We start from the raw sequence: 17831 nt of genomic DNA, 5'->3' as shown, positions 1-17831 counted from the left end.
ATGTCGTTGTGGCTTGTGCAGCCCTTTGAGACACTTGTGATTTATGGCTATATAAATAAACATTGATTGATTGATTGCTTGATTGATTGATTAGTATCGCGGTACTATACTAATACCGGTATACCGTACAACCCTAGGTACAACTATATGCTGTAACTTCACAATTGTATTTTTATTTCATTTTTTTTATTATTCTCTCAGTTTAACAGCAAACATCATCCATAGATAATTCATTTTGACACGTTTGACACAGTTATTGTGATTCTCTATCTGCTTGTGGTGAAGAGGAAGGCAGTACATTGCTACCCACTGTGACTGAAATGTAGGACGGGTGGTGGTGGTGGTGGTGGTGGGGGGGGGGGGGGTGTTATTATTTTACTTTTATTATTTTTCCGTAATTTGTTTTTAATTGTTATTCCAGGGTGTACACCACCTTCCGCCCGAATGCAGCTGAGATAGGCTCCAGCAGCCCCCGCGACCCCAAAAAAGGGACAAGTGGTAGAGAATGGATGGATGGATTATTTATTATATTTGTTTTATTTGTTTTATTTTTTTTTATTATTTATTAAAAAAAGGGGAGGGGGGACAAAAAAAGGGGAAAAAAGTGTACATACATATTACTAAATACAAAAACAGTTAAAAGAGAACAACTCAACAACAACAACAACAACAAAATAATAAAAAATAAATAAAAATAAACATTGATTGAACTAATACAAAATTTACATAATAATACTCTGACTTTTTAAATGGGTAATCGTAAAAAAAAAAGTCAACAAATCAGGTGCAATAAACCAGCCACAGTCAGTGAGGCCCACACCGATATTCTTTCAGGGGGCTCGGAATTCCTAGCAACGGCCCTGGATGTAGTACAAGACTAACTAACGTATTCGCCCTGGCATCGGAAGGGTTAACAGTCAGGCGGGAAGGTGACGACTCGTTTCCCGCCTCACACGTGAGCGTGTAGCGGAAGACGTCGGAGTCTCTCCCCCCCTCCCTCCCCCTCCCTCGGCCCTTCAGGAGCGGCTGAAGGTGACTCTCCTCTCGGCTGCGGGATGCAGAGGGAGCTGCTGGCGGGGACCTCATCCGGGGAACATCTGTCCGCCTCAGCCGGGGGTTCCACGTACTAACTGCGGCTCTCCGCGCGGTGTGTCCGAGCCGGTGTCTTTTGTGACGCGGCGAGCCTCCCGAGGACGACCAGCGCTCTCTGCATGCATGAGTTCCGCACCGTGCGGGCGGAAGAAGCGCCCCAGATCCGCAGGCAGTGTCTTGCCCATCACGAGAGGGGTACAGGCGGATTCGGAGAACCGGGAAAGCGCCGTGGACGGCAGCAGGATGGTGAGTGCTTTTTTTGTTTGTTTTTTTTTTCACGATTCTTTATAAATGGAACCCATTTCGCGTACCGTGCTGGCAGACATTTGAAGGCAGCATGCAAAATAAATAAATAAATAAATAAACACGGCTATTTTGTTTAGACTGTGCAGGAATTCAACACCCTGGTGGCGCTGTACCGGGAACAGGTCATTTCTGTCGGGGAGATGTCCGCCGACTGTCCGTCTCTGCGGGCTCAGATGCACTACACCAGAGCCAAAGGATGCTCCATGGCCCGGGCTGCGCACCAGAACCTCGCCCTCATTGCCGTGTCTGGGTAAGCAATGACAGGAATCTACCATAACATTCATAATCAAGTGTATTTTTTTGTGTGTGTAGCGGCAGGGCTGTTTGTGTTTATGTCATAATACAAAATGTTTAACATTGTTTCTGGACTCGGCGTGTCCAAAGCGCGGTCCGGGGGCCCATTTGCGGACGGCAGTTGGTCTTTTAAAGGGGAACATTATCACAATTTCAGAAGGGTTAAAACCATTAAAAATCCGTTCCCAGTGGCTTATTTTATTTTTCGAAGTTTTTTTTCAAAATTTTACCCATCACGCAATATCCCTAAAAAAAGCTTCAAAGTGCCTGATTTTAACCGTCGTTATATACACCCGTCCATTTTCCTGTGACGTCACACAGTGATGTCAATACAAACAAACATGGCGGTTAGAACAGCAAGATATAGCGACATTAGCTCGGTTTCAGACTCGGATTTCAGCGGCTTAAGCGATTCAACAGATTACGCATGTATTGAAACGGATGGTTGTAGTGTGGAGGCAGGTAGCGAAAACGAAATTGAAGAAGAAACTGAAGCTATTGAGCTATATCAGTTTGAACCGTATGCAAGCGAAACCGACGGAAACGACACGACAGCCAGCGAGGACGAATTCGGCGATCGCCTTCTAACCAACGATTGGTATGTGTTTGTTTGGCATTAAAGGAAACTTACAACTATGAACTAGGTTTACAGCATATGAAATACATTTGGCAACAACATGCACTTTGAGAGTGCAGACAGCCCATTTCAGGCGCGCTTAGAACATATATTTTTCCACGATTTCAGCACTCAGGTTAACCATACCTAAATAGACACAAAATACTGTATTACACAAGACTACCCGAATGTACTCGAATGATTGAAAAAAAAAAAATGTTTTTAAGCTAAATTATTGGTAAACACAGTTTATGTATAATAATTTACGTAAAACCGCTAGTAATGAATAAAGTTTTCATCAATTAATATATTCTGTAGACGTACCCTCATCCGCTCTCTTTTCCTGAAAGCTGATCTGTCCAGTTTTGGAGTTGATGTCAGCAGGCCAGGGAAGCTAGGGTCGATATTCTTCTCTTGATCATCTTCGGTGGCATAAGGGACGGTAGAAGCGGTGTGAGCCAAGACATCCAGGGGGTTTAGCTCGCTCGTCTGCGGGAACAAACTGCCGCCATTGCTTGCCGTGCTACCGAGGTCCTTTGTCCCTGAATAGCTCACACACTCCGGCAGATTCAATGGGGGTCTGGCGGCAGATTTCTTTGACTTTATCGTTGGAAGTGCATCTGCTTTGAGTGTCGCAGGATATCCACACATTCTTGCCATCTCTGTCGTAGCATAGCTTTCGTCGGTAAAGTGTGCGGAACAAACGACTGACCATTTCGTCGGCTTTCCCCACAGCCTCGTATTTTGAACAAATTTCGTCCAATTTCTTGCCACTTTCGCATCTTTGGGCCACTGGTGCCACTTGAATCCGTCCCTATTCGTGTTGTTACACCCTCCGACAACACACCGACGAAAGTGAGAAAATGGCGGATTGCTTCCCGATGATCGCTCCGAGAGCGAATAATAGAAAGGCGTTTAATTCGCTAAAATTCACCCATTTAGAGATCGGAAATCGGTTAAAAAAAGATATGGTCTTTTTTCTGCAATATCAAGGTATATATTGACGCTTACATAGGTCTGGTGATAATGTTCCCCTTTAAGTACCCCGCAGGCCGCAGCATGTTGTAGAAATAATATAAAAATAGAATTATTGCGCAAAATAGCATACCGTATTTTTCGGACCATAGGGCGATTACAAGTCGCAGTGCTGATGAATGGTCTATTTTCGATCTTTTTTCATTTATAAGGCGCACCGGATTATAGGGGGCATTAAAGGAGTCTTATTTATTTATTTTTTTCCTAAATTCAAAACACTTCCTGGTGATTTTTTGGAGTGTAGCTGTGTTTAGCATGACCGTATTTTTGGGATTATAAATCGCTCCGGAGTATACGTCGCACCGGCCGAAAATGCATTATAAAGAAGGGGAAAAAACATATATAAGTCGCACTGGAGTATAAGTCGCATTTTTGGGGGAAATTTATTTGATAAAAGCCAACACCAAGAATAGACATTTGAAAGGCAATTTAAAATAAATAAAGAATAGTGAACAACAGGCTGAATAAGTGTACGTTATATGAGGCATAAATAACCAACTGAGAACATGCCTGGTATGTTAACGTAACATATTATGGTAAGAGTCATTCAAATAACCATAACATAGAACATGCTACACGTTTACCAAACAATCTGTCACTCCTAATCACTAAATCCGATGAAATCTTATACGTCTAGTCGCTTATGTGAATGAGCTAAATAACATTATTTAATATTTTACGGTAATGTGTTAATAATTTCACACATAAGTCGCTCCTGAGTATAAGTCGCACCACCGGCCAAACTATGAAAAAAACTGCGACTTATAGTCCGAAAAATATGGTACATTTAAAAACAAATAGGTCATTAATTAGAATTAACATGTAATTTTAAAACTTTTTGCCAAATTTTCAATTGTTGCTGCTTATTGTGCAATGTACTTTGAGAATTTTACAAGTGTCTAGAGACGTTTAATGACTTTATTTTAAAAGACTAGCAACAAATCTAGCATCACTTTCTGGTGTTATTACAAAATGTTCTCGTGTTTAGAGACTATTTCTGTCCTTTCACGTCCCACTTATCTGGGAAATATTAAAGTACGTCCACATCACAGACATGCTGACAATGCTCCAGACAATGGCGTGCGTCTTGTTTACATCCGGTTTCGGCAGCGCTGTTTTCGGTGATCAAAGTCAAAGTTTTCTGTGCCGCACTTGTCCATGGTGCGTAAATAATAGGCTATATATTTATCCATTCATACTGGAACAACCTGCTGGTGTAGTTTTGATTTGATATTAATTTTTTCCATCATCACAAATCCCTGAATGAAAAGCGGATTGGCGGAGAATGAGAATTTTGTGTCCGGGGAAACACTTTGACGAAAGTGTTTGCACGAGAGGTAAAAACCTGTTGGAATTATGCCGTTTGTGATCATAAGATTGGGAATAAAAGTTTAAAAAAAATATGCGTCAGACTTAGTGCGACTTCTTCTGAGGGCTACAATACATCATATTGGTTTGATTTGATTCACTTAAAAAAAAACTAATTTTCAAGGTGTGGCAGCTTTGATATTGCCATGGCGGAGCACCACATTCAGCATTCAGTTCCATTCAGGGGAAACCCTGACCTTGTAGAAAGGAGTTCCAAAGCAATATTGTCCTCTTTCACTTCCTACCGTATATACTGTATGTACCGGGTTATACGTTTGTCCAATATTGTATTATATATTAAATACCAAGGGGGTATTTTAAGCAGCGCAGACCTGACAATTACCAGTATGACACCATGGGAATGTCAGAAGAAATTGCCCTTGTATTGATCCAAGGATACAATAGGACCAATGTTGTCTGTGCTCCATTAGCTCCACATGGCATCGGTTCTTTATGCCATCAATACTGTACCACTTGCTTGTACTAGGGATACTGCTCATTTTTACATTGATTCTGATTGCCATTCGATACCAAGTAAATGCAGGGAATGTATCACCAAGAGTGACACATTTTTCATGCAAATGCTTCAAGATGATTTTGCCCTTAATTTGTTGATCTATGATTATATTAACAATAAAACTCAGGAAAATTAATTTGATGTATGATTACCTTTCTGCCTCAAGTGGAGGAGTTCATGTATCTCGGGGTCTTGTTCACCAGTGAGGGAAGAATGGAATGCGAGTTTGACAGACGGAAAGGTGCAGCGTCTGTTATGTGTACAGAGGGAAGGAGATGGCACAGACAGGAGGGATAGCGTATAAGCTCTATTTATTTATATATATTTACACTATATATATAAATAACCAATAATACTATTAATAAACTAGAGAATGGAGCGTGACTAAGCCAAAATGGTGTGTATGTGTGCGACTATGTGTGTGAGTTAACTGTTGTGTGTTCCCGGAGTGTTGAGCGAGAGGCGGAAGTCCCGGAGGGGAAAAGCTGGCTCGAAGGTCCGTGAGACAGGCAGGTAGTCGGGGACGATAGCGAGGCGTCAGTGTCCGTGTACAGGCGGTAGCTCGAGATCCAAGAAGCAGCCAGAGAACCAGAGGGAATACGGGGAGACGAGACGCACAGCTCGTGACGTGGGGAACGAAGTCAGGCTGCAGAGAGGCAACAAGGAGGACACGAGACAATGAGCACGACGAGGGAGAAAACACAGAGAACAAAGAGTGCGCATAGAGCTTGACAATTAGGCTTACTGTACTGAACAGGTAGCTACGTTCTGGCGTGGAATAGCAGGTTGTGCAGGCTTATGAAGGCAGGTCCTCTAATCAGTGACAGGTGCGCTGATTGCTGGCGATTGATTGCAGCTGCTTGCTGCAGCCGGACTGACACGTGCCTGGCGTAATCTCGAAGATGAGCCCAGCGCAGCGCACACATGAATGCGCACTGGTGTGCGCTCGGGCCGTGACAGCGTCAGCAGTGATGCAGTCCCTGTACCGGTCTGTTGTGGTTTTCCGGTCAGTCTACGTTTCTACCCTCACCTATGGTCACCAGCTTTGGGTAATAACCAAAATGACAAGGTGGCGAATACAAGCGGCAAAAATTAGTTTCCTCCGCAGGATGTCTGGGATCCCTCAGAGATAGGGTGAGGAGCTTGGTCACCCGGGAGAGGCTCAAGCATCTACCACAGATGCCTCCCTGGTGAGGTGTTTCAGGCATGCCCAGCCGGGAGGAGGCCTCGGGGCAGACTTAGGACACGCTGGAGGGACTATGTCTTACAGCTGGCAAGGGAACGCCTCGGTCTAACCCCGGTGGAACGAGAAGACGTGGCCGGTGACAGGGAAGTTTGGGCATCTTTGCTTAGACTGCTGCCCCGCTATAATTTTCTGTATAATTTCTTTGGACATAAGGGCGTAAATTTGGGTAATACGCTTCTACATCTTGTTTTTATTACCCACTTGGCAATGGTGATTACATACTTTTTTGCACAAATTGACGGATACTGATCAGTGGACAATGGATTTGCCCTTCTCAAGTTGAAGCGGTCAATACTGACAGTCTGGATTTCTATCGCAGTTTGTCACTAATACCAGTAATGGTTACACCCCTACTAGCAATATTTGGTAAATGGTGTGTATTTATAGAGAGCTTTACTATACCTATGCGATACCAAAAGCGCTTTACATCATATGTCAGATTCACACAGTAATGGCCGAACCACGCACTAACCACAATCCATCAGTAGTAAAGGTGGGTGAAGAGTCACCCCGCCAAAAGCCGGATTCGAACAAGGAACACTCAAGTTGCTCTAGAATCTAAACCTTAGCATCCCATATTTGGACCCATCCTCCCACCCATACTGCTTGCATTTATGCACAATCTTTGATCACCCTGGGATTAGAATATTAAAAAACAGTATACTTTTCTGTATAATTTCTTTGGACATAGGGGCGTAAATTTGGGTAATAAGTTTGTGGAGGGAGGTGTACTCAGCGCTGCCTGCAGGAGAAAAAGTCACCGCCTCTGTCCACATAGCTGAGGAAAGCGCACCATCAGACGGGGGCGTGGCAGTGCTGACGGCGAGACACAGCTGGCAGGTGCTTAGATTTCACAGGTGGTACGTGTTAATCTAATCATCCGTTGTCTTTAACAGTAAGCGGCCGGGAGCAAGAAGGGAGAGAGGATACGGACGTGACTGAAAATAATAGGAGAGAAAACTTTTGTTGAAATAACATTATCATTAAAACCTTGTTGAACCTGCACGCAGTGGGACCGCTAGGAAGCGACTTCCACAATGTTTTTTCTTACCCACTTTAATACCCTATCCTTGGTCTTTCCGCTTTGCAGTCCAGAAGACGGAGAGATCCACCCAGAGATCTGTCGGCTCTTCATCCAGCTGCAGTGTTGCTTGGAAATGTTCATCACTGAGATGCTGAAGTCAATGTGCCTGCTGGGGGTGCTGCAGCTTCACAGAAAAAGTACCATCACCATACAAGGCAACAGTACAGTACAGTATATGCAAAAAAAAAAGGTTACAAAAGAGACCAAAGAACTTTGTTAAAGGGGTCATATTAAGATTTTTTTTGTACATTTAAAACATTTCCTAGTGGTCATAACATGTAATGGTGGTTCTTTGGTCAAAATGTTGCATAGATTACGTTTCACAGACCATCTTCAAGCCGCTCCTTAGGACAGACCTGGGCAAATTAAGGCCTAAGGCCCACATGCTGCCTGTTGAGTTTTTCAATCTGGTCCGCCGGACATTCCCAAATAATTTTTTTAGATCTTTAAGATGGAAACTGTATCTGCCATTATGATGTGCAATGATGTTTTCAAATGACCGTAAGTCTTGAACTATACAAAGTATTTCAATGGTTGGAATCTGCGCTTTTGCATGATATACTAGTTACTATGGCAATCTAATTAGTTACTATGGTAATCTAAGTCACAGCAGCTCAGACGAGGCACCAAGCAGTGTGGGTGGGGAGCGTTTCCACGGAGGGTTTCCAGAGCGGCCAGCTTGAAATGCGGGTGTCAGTGACAGACGCGGAAGGAGATTTTTACAACAAAGTTCAAAAGCTTAATGATATATCAGATTGTAGGTGGGTTTATTTTTTACCCTTGGCGTTCATATATCGCTGTGTTTGTTGCATTTTTGTTGCCTTTCGCTTGATTGTAAAATATGTCGATCGAGAGGGGGTCTGACGCAGGCCCGGCCCTAACCAATCTGGCGCCCTAGGCAAGATTTTAGGTGGCGCCCCCCCACATCGGCAGTGAAGTGTATATACTCACAAGAAACCGAATAGCTTTGTCTTTGACTTTTTTTTTTTTACTTACAACTATACCTAATATATAAAGGGGTGGAAAAGTGACTATTACCTGCAGGGCAAACATTAGCTAACCAGAAGGCAATAACAATGTAAACAAAAAACACCTGCTTAAAAGATCTAATACAAATGTCCCTGAGGAATGTAAGGTGGGAGTACTGTAATTACCTAACGTTACATTATTATTTTCCATAACAATTTAGCCCCCTCCACAATTTTAACCCGACGTTAAAACAGAACTAGCTATTTATTGATTAGCAATTGCCGAATCATGTAACATTAGCTTAATGCTAAAAAGCCAGGTTACTATCACATTCTGTAACAGACAAATAATTTCATGTAGGCTAACGTTACCTACCTGCTACCTCTGTCTTTTCTCGTTTCTCCTCCTCTTCTATTCTCTTTTTTCTTCCCTGGGCACCTGACAGTTTTGGCCGTTTTGACATCTTGTGTTTATTTGTTGATGTGGTGACGTCCAAAAAGAGTCATGATACGGGAAGGGAGGGGGCGCACCGTGCGGGGTGGGGTGGGGGAGGGTGGGGGGGGGTGGGGGGTGGGGGGGGGGCGTCATGTTGTAACAAATAATATTTCTATTAAATAGGCTTTACTTTGCATTTTAATTAACGTGGGATTATTTTTTGTATTTAGAAATAATAGTACCAACTTTTTTTTTTTTTTTTTTTTTTTTTTCTCCAACATTTGTGGAACTGGCGTGGCGCCCCCTGATGGACGGCGCCCTTAGCATTTGCCTATACGGCCTATGCCACGGGCCGGCCCTGGTCTGACGTTCATATGTTGTCAATATTCAGTGTTTTATCGTCCATAGTTAATATTGTAAATCCCACATTCTTTACTTTCATGTACGTTCTGGGTGTCTCATTCGGTAAAAAAAAAAATAATTCCATTCTGTTTTTAAAGGGGAACATTGTCACAATTTCAGAATGATTAAAACCATTAAAAATCAGTTCCCAGTGGCTTATTTTATTTTTCGAAGTTTTTTTCAAAATTTTACCCATCACGCAATATCCCTAAAACAAACTTCAAAGTGCCTGATTTTAACCATCGTTATATACACCCGTCCATTTTCCTGTGACGTCACACAGTGATGCCAATACAAACAAACATGGCGGTTAGAACAGCAAGGTATAGCGACATTAGCTCGGATCCAGACTCTGATTTCAGCGGCTTAGGCGATTCAACAGATTACGCATGTATTGAAACGGATGGTTGTAGTGTGGAGGCAGGTAGCGAAAACGAAATTGAAGAAGATACTGAAGCTATTGAGCCATATCGGTTTGGACCGTATGCAAGCGAAAACGACGAAAACGACACGACAGCCAGCGACACGGGAGAAAGCGAGGACAAATTTGGCGATCGCCTTCTAACCAACGATTGGTATGTGTTTGTTTGGCATTAAAGGAAACTAACAACTATGAACTAGGTTTACAGCATATGAAATACATTTGGCAACAACATGCACTTTGAGAGTGCAGACAGCCCCTTTCAGGCGCGCTAAGAACATATATTTTTCCACGATTTCAGCACTCAGGTTAACCATACCGCGAGTAATGAATAACGTTTTTATCAATTAATATGTTCTGTAGACATACCCTCATCCGCTCTCTTTTCCTGAAAGCTGATCTGTCCAGTTTTGGAGTTGATGTCAGCATCTGCTTTGAGTGTCGCAGGATTTTCACACATTCTTGCCATCTCTGTCGTAGCATAGCTTTCGTCGGTAAAGTGTGCGGAACAAACGACTGACCATTTCGTCGGCTTTCCCCACACCCTCGTATTTTGAACAAATTTCATCCAATTTCTTGCCACTTTCGCATCTTTGGGCCACTGGTGCAACTTGAATCTGTCCCTGTTTGTGTTGTTACACCCTCTGACAACACACCGACGAAAGTGAGAACGTGACATCATCGCTCCGAGAGCGAATAATAGAAAGGCGTTTAATTCGCCAAAATTCACCCATTTAGAGTTCGGAAATCGGTTAAAAAAATATATGGTCTTTTTTCTGCAACATCAAGGTATATATTGATGCTTACATAGGTCTGGTGATAATGTTCCCCTTTAAGGCGGTGTGTCATAACGTTTTCAGCATTCAATAAGACATTATTGTGAGGTTTTGTATTAATGTTCCTAAAATCAGATATACCGGCAAACAAACTCAAAACAAAACATGAACTGGTTTGGACAGTTCATGACAGAAACTTTTCAGACAGATTTTCAAATGTAAACATTTTTTTGTTTTTTTCATCATCCTATTAGCAAATATGCGCAAGTAATGCTTAGTTTTGAAATCCTACTAAAACACGTAAATTCGAGGGCTGTCAAAGTTAACGGATCACAAAATTTTTTTTGATTAATTAATAAACAAAACCCAAAACAGTGAAGTTGGCACGTTGTGTAAATCGTAAATAAAAACAGAATAAAATGATTTGCAAATCATTTTCAACTTATATTCAATTGAATAGACTGCAAAGACAAGATACTTAACGTTCAAACTGGTAAACGTTGTTATTTTTTGCAAATATTAGCTCATTTGGAATTTGATGCCTGCAACATGTTCACAAACAAGGTTGGGGCGAGGGTCACCACTTTGTGAACAAATGCGTGAGCAAATTGTCGAACAGTTTAAGAACAACATTTCTCAACGAGCTACTGCATGGAATTTAGGGATTCCACCATCTACGGTCCGTAATATCATCAAAAGGTTCAGAGAATCGGGAGAAATCACTGCACGTAAGCGATGATATTACGGACCTTCGATCCCTCAGGCGGTACTGCATCAAAAACTGACATCAGTGTGTAAAGGATATCCCCACATGGGCTCAGGAACACTTCAGAAAACCACTGTCAGTAACTACAGTTGGTCGCTACATCTGTAAGTGCAAGTAAAAACTGTACTATGCAAAACCAAAGCCATTTATCAACAACACCCAGAAACGCCGCCGTCTTTGTTGGGCCCGAGGTCATCTAAGATGGACTGATGCAAAGTGGAAAAGTGTTCTGTGGTCTGACGTGTCCACATTTCAAATTGTTTTTGGAAACTGTGGACGTTGTGTCCTCCTGACCAAAGAGGAAAAGAACCATCCGGATTGTTACAGGTGCAAAGTTCAAAAGCCAGCATCTGTGATGGTATGGGGGTGTATTAGTACCCAAGGCATGGGATTTATACAACGTGCCAACTTCACTGGTTTTGAGTTTTGTAATTTTAAAGAAATACTGACAAAAGTACACGTCTGTCACTACTGTATTGTAGTTATAATAATCCATAATGCTGGTTACAGAGAACACACAACAACCTTGCTCATTAAATCAAATATATTGAAGTTCACAAAAACAAGACATTCTTAAACGCCAAAATGAAGCACAAAGCAAAAAACAATAAGCTACCAGATAATGTAAATTATATTCTTCACAAGAGGGAGCATTTTGAATCTAAAGCACTGTCATGATCCGTTGCCCGGGTCATGTCTTTGGTTTTAGAGTTTTTGATTGATTGGTTGTAGGGCTGCAACCAACAACTAATTTGATCATCGATTAATCTGTCGATTATTACTTCGATTAATCGATTAATAATCGGATAAAATAGACAAACTACATTTCTATCCTTCCCAGTATTTTATTGGAAAAAAACCAGCATACTGGCACCATACTTATTTTGATTATTGTTTCTCAGCTGTTTGTAAATGTTGCAGTTTATAAATAAAGGTTTATAAAAAAAATATGTTTTTTTTTTAAAGTAGCCTCTGCGCATGCGCATAGCATTGATCCAACGAATCGATGACTAAATTAATCGCCAACTATTTTTATAATCGATTTAATCGATTAGTTGTTGCAGCCCTAATTGGTTGATTGATTGATTGGTTGATTGCAGAACCAAATGTTTGCAACCCGTGTGTAGAAATAAGTTGGCTTCAAACCGAAGCTAGATGAATCCATAAATACGGATGAAAGAGCCAGAATGCCGCATTTTTGGAAAGTTATGGCAAAAAAAACTAAATAAATGACCCACTTTTTCCAATTGGGGAAGAAACTCCACTTGTTTAACATTTTTCAAAGTTAAATATTTCTAAATGAGAGTAATTTTTACTGTAATATTTTTTTTTAACCTATTTAGGATCATTAAGAGTTCTTGATTACAATTGTAAAAACTCTGTGTTTGAAAGGGTTACTTGCATTATTAGTATTATAGGTAATGATAACAATATTGGTTTTATTATTATATATTATGATTACTTAATTTGGTGTCAAAATAATGATGAAAAAAAAAATACATATGTATATATTTTTTTAATATATTTATTTATTTATTTTATTTATTTATTTTTTATTTTATTTTATAATATTGTTTATCTGCCATACAATTATTGGAGATATCTGCAATAATTTGTGGGACAATATATGGTCCTAGCACCCATCCTTATTTTCTACTGACATTTTCTTCATATTACAAATATTCCAGGAACTGACTCAGAACCAAAGATGGACTTCAGAGTTGATGAAAGTTCTGATGCTCCCATCCTGGAAGATCGTTCCTCCTCTCCTATCGATTACCCTCATGAGCCCTGGCTGGTGGGAGTCCATATTGAAAACATAGAGAGGTACATTTGTCTAAGCGGCTTTTTTTGCTGGTGTTATAAGATGTTTGTTATACCCAATGACCCATTTTTTAACCTAGAATCTGCTCATTACACTTGTCTTTTATATCTTGGCAGAGATATGCAGGAGATGAGAAACCTGCTCAGCAAACTCAGGGACACAATGCCTTTGCCACTGAAAAATCAAGGTGTGTAATATTTGCGACGAAAAACCTTATTTACAACCACCGCTGCTGCAGCACATCTGCAGAAAACACTTAAAACGTGTTCAAGTAGCAGTTGATAGGCCACACCTTTTACCAAGTCAGCCGAGATAGGCTCCAGCGCCCTGAACAGGATAAACAGTTGAATGAACGAATTCAAATAGTAGTTAATGGCACCACAAAGAAAAATTTAGCTCATTTTAATTTATGAAATATAGAATCATAACCAAATACACATTCTCGATACAGAAAAGAGGTTATAATCAGGTTAGATTTTTTTTTAAGCAGAAGGAAACCCCATCCATGTATAGTCATTGGTCATACATATAATTTATCTTCTGTTTTCCTTAAAATGCTATTACTTTTACCTTTAATTATGGCAGTTTTTAGCAGTTTTCCTTAAAATACTATTACTTTTGTGAATTATATTTATATAGCGCTTTTCTCTAGTGACTCAAAGCGCTTTACATAGTGAAACCCAATATCTAAGATACATTTAAACCAGTGTGGGTGACACTGGGAGCAGGTGGGTAAAGTGTCTTGCCCGAGGACACAATGGCAGATGGCGGAAGCGGGGAGCGAACCTGGAACCCTCAAGTTGATGACACGGCCACTCTACCAACCGAGCTATACCGCCCCTTTAATTATGGCGGTTTTTAGCAGTTTTCCTTAAAACACTATTACTTTTACCTTTAATTATGGTGTTTTTTAGCAGTTTTCCTTAAAATTCTATTACTTTTACCTTTATTGATGGCAGTTTTTAGCAGTTTTCCTTAAAACACTATTACTTTTACCTTTATTTATGGCAGTTTTTTTTAGTAGTTTTCCTTAAAATACTATTACTTTTACCTTTCATTATGGCTGTTTTTAGCAGTTTTCCTTAAAACTATTACTTTTACCTTTATTTATGGCAGTTTTTAGCAGTTTTCCTTAAAACACTATTACTTTTACCTTTATTTATGGCAGTTTTTCAGCAGTTTTTCTTAAAATACTATTACTTTTACCTTTAATTATGGCGGGTTTTAGCAGTTTTCCTTAAAACACTATTACTTTTTCCTTTATTTATGGCGGTTTTTAGCAGTTTTCCTTAAAACACTATTACTTTTACCTTTATTTATGGCAGTTTTTAGCAGTTTTCCTTAAAACATTATTACTTTTACCTTTATTTATGGCAGTTTTTAGCAGTTTTCCTTAAAACACTATTACTTTTACCTTTATTTATGGTAGTTTTTTTTAGCAGTTTTCCTTAAAATACTATTACTTTTACCTTTAATTATGGTGGTTTTTAGCAGTTTTCCTGAAAACACTATTACTTTTACCTTTATTTATGGCAGTTTTTAGTAGTTTTCCTTAAAACACTATTACTTTTACCTTTATTTATGGCAGTTTTTAGCAGTTTTCCTTAAAACACTATTACTTTTACTTTTATTTATAGCTTATAACTTTTTTGCAATGTGTTGCTGCCATTAAATTCTAAGTTAATGATTCTTTGCAAAAAAAACAATTAAGTTTCTCAGTTCGCACATTCAATATCTTGTCTTTGCAGTCTATTCAATTGAATAGAAGTTGAATCGGATTTGCAAATCATTGTATTCAGTTTTTATTTACAATTTACACAACGTGCCAACTTCACTGGTTTTGGGTTTTGTATTATATACAGCAAATATTAACGTGGGGAAACTAGTTATATGTGCCTGGAGGGCCAGGTTTATTAAGTACTCTCGCACAGCTGCACCACGTGTTACACAAACATATGTATTTTTTGCAGTAGCTCACACAAGTGATCTCCTTACATGTCAACACACATTTTATGACAGTATATATCTTTTCAAGGGGACAATACTGTAGAAATGAACATAAAAGGACTACTGCAACAATCCAATCATTGGAAATGTCCGAGCCGTAATCAGAGTCTTACACCAGCCTATTGAATCAGGGGCACACAGATTGCACTTGAGAACATTCCGGGATATTGTTTTGTGGCCATTTATTGCTTTTCTTCTCACAGATGACAGCAGCCTACTGAACCTGACTCCGCACCCGCTGGTGCGACAGCGGAAGAGACGCTTCCCGGGACTCTGCTGCATGGTGTCTGGTTAACATTCATAATGTACTGTACATCAATGCATTGGCTTCGTTTTTTCTCTCTCTCGCTTTACACAATCGTTCACCACGACCGCAGACATTTAGATCGTATTTATTTATAAGGGGCGGTGCTTCTCGAAACAAGCTATACCATTCAGTTTCAGTTTATTTCCAACATGCATAAAATAAACTGTTTCTTGGGGTAATTAGAAAGGTCAGTTATTGCTTTAATCACGCTGTTATTAGCGTATATACTGTATATATAATTAAACTGTATATATTTGGGCTATGCACAAGCATTATCAGATTTTTCTCGTTTCACTGTGCCGGTGGTCTATGTGTCACGTTACACACACAAGTACAAATACTGTGTGTTCCACAGTTTCCCTCTGGACACAACAGCGCGTCAGTGTCACGTCGAATACTCAAAAGCGGGAATTCAATTTTAACGTCCGTCAAGTCCAAGTGTTTTCCTTTCTAGTCGTCGTGTGCGTCTTTGTTTTGGCTCCTGTAGTGTTGATGCATGGTTGTAATCGCTCACTTGGTCTCTCCAGTGCTTTACTATTGACTATGACATGTCTCAAGCTGCAAGATTTACGAGCATGACATTTAGTTTGAACAATCCCTTCTGGTGACTCTTCCATCAGCAGTCAATCACTTTTTTTTAAATCAAAAACAAAAAAAAAGACTTGTTGGTGTCTAGTCTCCCCCCGCCCCGGGCTCCCTATAGTGGCAACTGTGTATATTTCAGTCAGAAAGTAGGTTGAACACAATTTAACATGAATCTATTCACACTCAATGTAAATGCAATGTTTTGTGTGGTCATCTGTAAAGGTTGATTGTATTAGGGAGTTTTTATTTTCACGTGTAATAACATCATTTTGTCACGGCATGTATCGTTCACTTAGTGTGTCGGGTAATGTAGAGAAGCAACGGCTATGTATGTACAGGTTAGGACATTTTATATTGTGAATAAAGTTTTATATACAGTTAAGAAAGCATTTAATTGTCTCTAAGTATTGTTGCGTCCGACTAGGGAATTAAAGATGACATATATACAGAGTAAGAAGGACCATCAAGACAGAATAGGAATATTATCATGTTTTACTGAAGCTTCAGGAGACCAGCCCACATCAATACAGTCATACCGTCATTTCGGGATGGTCTAATGTTCAAACAGGAAGAGACAACTTCTTGAATACGCAAACAGCCCCCACCCTCTCCAGAAAGGAATACAGGCTCATTGTTCTACTACAGATAAGATATAAGGGAGTACTCAAACTCCTACATTGCAAGCCTTCAAGGTAACACACACAGTTTAGTTGCGGACATATTCCTAAAAAAATAAAAAGAGTACAAATGGAAAAGCACTAGCTGTTTTACACATGACTATGAATAAAGAAAGAACTCTTAAACATACATGCATTCTCCACAGTATATAACAAGTGCATTTACAATCATTCTGGGGAACATCCATCCATCCATCCATCTTCTTCCGCTTATCCGAGGTCGGGTCGCGGGGGCAGCAGCTTAAGCAGGGAAGCCATGGGGCGGCATGGCGTAGTGGGTAGAGCAACCGTGCCAGAAACCTGAGGGTTGCAGGTTCCTCTTACCATCTAAAAAATCGCTGCCGTTGTGTCCTTGGGCGGGACACTTCACCCTTTGCCCCCGGTGCCACTCACACCGGTGAATTGAATGATGAATGATAGGTGGTGGTCGGAGGGGCCGTTGGCGCAAATTGCAGCCACGCTTCCGTCAGTCTACCCCAGGGCAGCTGTGGCTATGAAAGTAGCTTACCACTACCAGGTGTGAATGTTTGATGGGTTCTACATGTAAAGCGACTTTGGGTACTTAGAAAAGCGCTATATAAATCCCAGTTATTATTATTATTAAGCCCAGACTTCCCTCTCCCCAGCCACTTCGTCCAGCTCCTCCCGGGGGATCCCGAGGCGTTCCCAGGCCAGCCGGGAGAGATAGTCTTCCCAGCGTGTCCTGGGTCTTCCCCGTGGCCTCCTACAGGTCGGACGTGCCCGAAACACCTTCCTAGGGAGGCGTTCGGGTGGCATCCTGACCAGATGCCCGAACCACCTCATCTGGCTCCTCTCGATGTGGAGGAGCAGCGGCTTTACTTTGAGCTCCCCCCGAATGACAGAGCTTCTCACCCTATCTCTAAGGGAGAGCCCCGCCACTCGGCGGAGGGAACTCATTTCGGCCGCTTGTACCCGTGATCTTGTCCTTTCGGTCATGACCCAAAGCTCATGACCATAGGTGAGGATGGGAACGTAGATCGACCGGTAAATCGAGAGCTTTGCCTTCCGGCTCAGCTCCTTCTTCACCACAACGGATCGATACAGCGTCCGCATTACTGAAGACGCCGCACCGATCCGCCTGT

General features: G+C 41.0%; 1 protein-coding gene across 1 annotated transcript in view; it reads left to right on the top strand.

The window, feature by feature from the left end:
- Positions 1-1014: 1014 nt before the first annotated feature.
- Positions 1015-17831, top strand: part of c6.2 (complement component 6, duplicate 2) — an 84704-nt gene continuing 67887 nt past the window's right edge. Inside the window, exons 1-4 of the mRNA XM_072915341.1 lie at positions 1015-1338; positions 1476-1648; positions 7565-7713; positions 13016-13154. Of these exons, the coding sequence (XP_072771442.1) occupies positions 1216-1338; positions 1476-1648; positions 7565-7713; positions 13016-13154 (584 nt within the window). The 5' untranslated portion in view covers positions 1015-1215. The remainder of the gene's footprint in view (positions 1339-1475; positions 1649-7564; positions 7714-13015; positions 13155-17831) is intronic.

Source organism: Nerophis lumbriciformis, linkage group LG20, assembly GCF_033978685.3.
Source record: "Nerophis lumbriciformis linkage group LG20, RoL_Nlum_v2.1, whole genome shotgun sequence".
In the NCBI taxonomy this organism is placed as follows: domain Eukaryota; kingdom Metazoa; phylum Chordata; class Actinopteri; order Syngnathiformes; family Syngnathidae; genus Nerophis; species Nerophis lumbriciformis.
This window is presented reverse-complemented; position numbering and strand designations above follow the sequence as displayed.